Source organism: Loxodonta africana, chromosome 4 (assembly GCF_030014295.1).
Source record: "Loxodonta africana isolate mLoxAfr1 chromosome 4, mLoxAfr1.hap2, whole genome shotgun sequence".
NCBI lineage: Eukaryota > Metazoa > Chordata > Mammalia > Proboscidea > Elephantidae > Loxodonta > Loxodonta africana.
The window spans coordinates 106,158,096-106,164,095 of record NC_087345.1 but is presented as its reverse complement, the minus strand read 5'-3'; the positions used below and the strand labels follow the sequence as shown (position 1 = coordinate 106,164,095).

The window sequence follows — 6,000 nt, the reverse complement described above, 5'->3', positions numbered from 1 at the left end:
CACAGCGCTTACGATTGGAACACATGGAGGGAGAAAAATGGGCAGTCGGCTTCGTAAAAGATTTACAGCCTCGGGAACTTTTTGGAGGCAGTTCTACTCTGTCCTACAAACTCGCCATAAATCGGATTGGGCTAAACCTCAAAGGGTTTGGCTTTTTTTTTTTTTTTGGCATGGGGTCGCTTTGAGTCGCAGCCTACTCCACGGTAGCTAACAACAACAACATGCCCCGGGATCAGACACAGCTTCACTTCTCAGCCTTTAGATATGAGACCATAGAACATCCTTGCCCCCGGAACCCTTTCCTCCCCGCAGGGTATCCGCCCGCTCCTTGCAGCCTCCTGGAAGAAGCAGGTATCGGAGTTCCTCTGCAAAGGACTACGACTCCCGGCAGGCTTTGTTTCTCTCCACCTCCCTCTTGGCGCATGGCCTGCCGGGAGGGGTAGCTGGCGGCCTGGTCCAATGGGTGCCGGCTCCAGAGAAGAGGGCGGAGGAGAGGAGAAAGGAGGCGGATTCTGGGCCCTGTCCCCATTCATTGCCGTGGTTGGCCGGGCTGGGGTCTCGTCTTTTTGGGAGTTATGGAGGCACTAATTCCTGTCATCAACAAGCTCCAGGACGTCTTCAACACGGTGGGCGCCGACATCATCCAGCTGCCTCAGATCGTTGTGGTGGGAACGCAGGTGAGCGACGAGGCCAGAGCCGGGGGAGCGGGTCTGGTCGGGGCTGCGGCAGCGTCCGTTCCCGGGCCAGCGTTTGCGGCCTTTGGGAGCATGGGGGCCCGGGACACTTCAGGCTCTGCTGCGCCTGCCAGCCTGAGGCTGAGAACCCGGGTCCCGGTCGGGAGACGAGAGGCGGAGTCGGCGTGGTGGGCCCGGCGGCCCTCGGGGGCGGAGTGAGGGAAGGACTGGTCGGCAGGCGGAACTGGAGCCCGTGGGGACCGGGCGCGGCTCTGTCCCGAGGGCCGCTGCTTCCAAGGGCACCTGGGGGACGCGGGGTGCACGCGGGGCCGCACTGGTCTCTCGGTGGGCTGGTTAGCCCCGTCTCGGTTGGTTTCGGGGCGGGGGAGGGGTATGTTTTTATTTCCAACCTTCCTTGCCGTGCTCAGGGGCTGCGCAATCAGTTTTGGAGCCACGCATTTGGAGCTGAGAGGCCGCCCTTGTGTAGCGAGCGCCTGAGTGGTTTCCTGCGGTGTAATCCCTATAGGTTTCAGGAACGCCGAACAAGTTAAAAAAAAAAAAAGCATATATTTGGAGTTATGTGGGTATTAGAAAGAAAGGAATATCCAGTTTTTCTGCGAAGGCTGTGGTTTTTATCTTCTACAGTTTTGTGATCGTGACCTAAATTGGGCATCAAGGCTCTGTGGCCTTTTCAAGTTGGGTCCCATAGATAAGCACTTAATTTTTTATATGCAGAAACGTTGAGGAAATAGGTTATTTTCAGAGTGACAAAGGAGACACTTAAGTTTCATATTCATTGCTTGATGCTTTTCTAGGTTGAACTGGAATCACAGAACTTTTATATTAGAGTTGAGAAAGGAATTTTTGAGAATACTTGGTATACCGATTTTAAGTGCTTTCATTTCTTAGTATGTTTTCTATTGAGAAGATGACGGTTTCCTCATTAGGTACATTGCTACATCTTGTTACAGAATTAAAGTGTAGAATATAAATATTATAAGAAGGAAATTATTATGCCTTCAAAATACTGTAGAGTGTATCCAAACACTGGAAACTTTGGGAACCACAGATATCTTGTACTTTTTAAAAATAGTTCAGGCAATAGAAATTCTTTCAGAAACACTTCGTTCATTTGCTTTAGGATTGGTATAGATTCTGCTCAATTCTATCTATATATCCTAGAGTAGTATTTGTAACACAATATTTCTAATGATGATTGGAGACTCTGAATCATCAGACCTAATAAATTATGAGTAGTATTTATATTAAGCATATTTTGTTCACTGCTTTGTTATTATCCCATGGAGTAGTCTGGAGCATGTAGTCCAAAAAAGCAAACGCACTGCCCTCGAGTCGATTCCAACTCACAGTGACCCTATAGGACAAAGTAGAACTGCCCTATAGGGTTTCCAAAGCTGTAAATTTTCATGGAAGCACATCTTTCTCCCTTCCCGCATCGGAGCTGGTGGGTTTGATCCGAAGAACAGTTTGAAGCCAAGGGCTTTAACCGCTGAGCCACCAGGGCTCCTTTTGGGGCATGTAGTAGGTGCTCCATAAATATTTTGAAGGAATTGATATTGCTCACTGTAACTAGGTAATATTTTAAAGACACTGGGACTTTCTTGGCACAGTGGTTAGGAGCTCAGTTGCTAACCAGAAGGAGGGTAGTTCGAATCTATCAGTCGCTCCTTGGAAACCCTATGGGGCAGTTCTCCTCTGCCCTGTAGGGTCACTATGAGTCAGAATGGACTCGATGGCAACGGGTTTGTTTGTTTTTTTTTTTTTTTTTTGTGGGGGGTGGACTTTCGTCATCAAAAGTGATCTGTTTTTGTAAATAGAATTATGAGATAATATAAATTAAATCTTCTTTAGTAGAAATGTGAAAATATTTCCTAGCTGCAGATGGCTCCTGCAGACCAGGAACTTTCCATATACTTTTAAGAACTACTCAGAGCTTTTTATCATGAAGCAGTAAAACAATAAGGGCTATAATGTGTCCACATAAATAGTTTAAAACAAGAAGGAATTTACTTACACAAAATAGAGTTTATTTCAGTAAGCCTGTTAGTTGACAACATTAGGAAGGGGCAGGGTAGAAAGTCCCTGAGTGGTGCAAATGGTGAAGCTGCAAAACCAAGGGTTGGAGGTTCAAGGCCACCCAGAGGCACCTGGGAAGAAAGGCTTGGTGATCTACTTCTGAAAAATCAGCCTTTAAAACTCTATGGAGCACAGTTCTACTCTCACACACATAGCACCACTATGAGTCGGAGTTGACTCGATAAAAAAATAAGTGGTTTTTAGGGTAGAAAAGTAAAAAGCCCCCATTCTGAAAGCTATTAACAGGCGCTAGCAAAAACCATACTTGTAGTGACAGTATATGCATGTTGATGTTTGAAATTACTTAGAAAGGATATGTTTTTAGACTTGATTTGATAAGGGTTAACTCCATCGAAGTACTTATTAGCTGAAATTCATTTCTTTATTTTTCAGGTACAGGAGAAATAAATAAGAATAGAAACAATGTTCTTTTTTGTTTGTTTTCATATTTTCTCAATGTGTTGAAAAAAATCTCATCTGCTTGCTTTGAATGCTAGCATACCACTACTTTGTCATCTATGCCATTTTTGGTCTTTAATGTGTAACATTCATATATACAAGACATGCCTCACATTCATATTTAATAGAATAGTGTACAGTGAGAGAGTTCTAGACGTAAGTGTTCTGTACTTAGTTCTAACTAGTAAACTTCTCATTGACAGGCATCATGTCTTTATACCACAGGTGTAGACCCTTTCTTAAACATTATCTACACCTTAAATGGCTGCAGGTCCCATCTTGTTGAACTTTTTTTTAGCACAGTAATTTTCAAATTTGACTGTGTATAACAATATCTTTGAAAATAAGTTTCTTAGACCTTCCATCCCAAGTGACCTAGGTTTTATAAATCTGGGGTGCACAAGGCACCACAGGAGACTCTGATGCAGGTGGATCACAGATCCTAATGTGAAAATGTAATAATGCATTTTTGAATTTTAAAAATCACCATATTGGGAAAAACAGGAATAATTTAGGGAAGTGAGTTCTAAGGGCTTACCACCATCCAGTACCATGTTGATTTTGGTGACATTCTTGTTCCTAAATATCAACTCTCAGGCAACCTTTGTTGTTGTTAGGTAACATCCAGTTGGTTCTGACTCATAGTGACCCTGTGTACAACAGAACAAAACACTGCCTGGTTCTGCACCATCCTAACAATCGTTGCTGTGTTTGAGCCCACTGTTGCAACCACTGTGTCCATCCATTTCACTGAGGGTCTTCCTCTTTTTCATTCACTCTATACCAAGCATGATGTCCTTCTGCAGGATCTAGTCTCTCCTGACAACACGTCCAAAGTATGTGAGATGAAGTCTCGCCATCCTTCTAAGGAGCATCCTGGCTGTACTTCTTCTCAGGCAGATTCGTTCGTTCTTCTGGCAGTCAATGGCATATTCAGTATTCTTTGCCAACACCTTAATTCAAATGCATCAATTCTTCTTCTCTCTTCCTTATTCATTGTTCAGCTTTCCCATGCATATGAGGCAATTGAAAATACCATGGAAGACGCACCTTAGTCTTCAAGGTGACATCTTTGCTTTTTAACACTGTGAAGAGGTCTTTTGCAGCAGAGTTGCCCAATGTAATACATTGTTTTATTTATTTATTTTTAATGTTGTTTTATGGCTTGGGTGAAAGTTTACAATGCATATTAGTTTCTCATTCAACAATTTGTACATTTTTCGCAGCATTAGTTGTAGTCCTCTAGATGTGCCAGCACTCTACTCGTGTCCTCCCTGAGTTTTCTATTTCCATTCACCCATCTTTTGTGCCCCTTCCTGCCTTCTGAATTTGGTGTTTGGAAAAATGTTGCCCTTTTGGTCTCATATGGTTGATTGTTCTGAGGAGCATGTTCCTCATGGGTATTGTTGTTCACTTTATAGGCCTGTCTATTATTTGGCTGAAAGGTGATCTCCGGGAGTGGGTTCAGTTCTAGGTTTGAAGGATATCTAAGGGCCATAGTCTCGGGGGTTCTCTATCAGAGCAGTAATTCTGGTCTTTTTTATAAATTTGAATTTTGTTCTTCATCTTTCTCCACTCTGTCCAGGACCTTCTACTGGGATCCCAATCAGAGCATTCTGTATTCGTAGCTGGGCACCATCTAGTTCTTCTGGTCTCAGGGTACTGGAGGCTGTAGTTTGTGTCATCCATTAGTCCTTTGGACTAATTATTTCCTTGAGACTTTGATTTCTTCACTTTTCTTTGCTCTGAATGGTAAGAGACCAGTAGTTGTGTCTTAGATGGCCACTTGTAAGCTTTTAAGACACCAGTCACTATTCACGAAAGTAGGATATAGAACATTGTTTTTATGGACTATGTTATGCTTACTGACCTAGATGTCTGCTAAAATTATGGTCCTAAGCCCTCAAGTGCATTGACTCAGTCCCTCGAGGTGTTTGGTTATGGCTAAAAAGTTTTCATAACTGGGCCCCTATGTGCTCTACTATAAACCAAATCAAACCCAAACTCGTTGCCATCGAGTTGCTTCCAGTTCATAGTGACACTATAGGACAGAGTAGAACTGCCCCATAGGGTTTCCAGGGAGCAGCTGGTGAATTTGAAGTGCTGGCCTTTTGCTTAGCAGTCAAACTTATAACCACTGAGCCATGAGGGATTTATTTTCTACTATAACATGGATGTATTTGTAGCACGTACAAATGTACTCTACCAAACCTGTATGTGCTTATAGGTGTGCTCCCATATGCTATCGCACACCTGTTCAGCTTACATATTTACTTGTGTATCTACTAATAAATTATTGTTTGTTATTACTGTTATTGCATGATTGTGTATGTAATAGTATTTACCACTGTTGCCTTGTACTCTTGTATACCTTTCAGAATCTTCCTTTGCCTTGTTCATGTTGTGCTGACTTCACCCGTATTGTGTATTGTCTTTCCCTTCGTCCAAGTTAATACGTATCTAGTAATTTCCCCTCTATCTAAGGCTGGGTTCTCAAGAGAAGCAAAACCAGTAAAGAGTATAAATATATATACAGAGAGATTTATATTAACGAAATGGCTCACGCAGTTGTAGAGCCTGAACATCCCAAGTTTGTGGATCAGAATAGAGGCTTCTCCTGATTCAAATAGCTGCAGGGGCTGACAAACCCAAGATTGGCAGGTTGCAGAGCAGGGCTCTTGCTCACAGGCTGTGAAGATCAACGAATCACAAGATTGGCAGGTAAGCTGCTAGCTCAAGTCCCAAGAACCGGAGGTCGGATGAACAGGAG

The 6,000-nt window shown here is 43.3% G+C and overlaps 1 protein-coding gene across 9 annotated transcripts in view; it reads left to right on the top strand.

Moving 5' to 3' along the window:
* Positions 1–475: 475 nt before the first annotated feature.
* DNM1L (dynamin 1 like) overlaps positions 476–6,000 on the top strand; it is a 71,561-nt gene continuing 66,036 nt past the window's right edge. For 7 of the 9 annotated variants that reach the window (XM_064284400.1, XM_003405714.4, XM_010595755.3 and 4 more), the window contains exon 1: positions 477–677. In XM_064284400.1, coding sequence (XP_064140470.1) covers positions 576–677 — 102 coding nt within the window. In that variant the 5' untranslated portion in view covers positions 477–575. Of the gene's footprint in view, positions 678–6,000 lie in introns of all 9 variants that reach the window. The other 2 variants (XM_064284398.1, XM_023555276.2) reach the window with 2 other exon arrangements.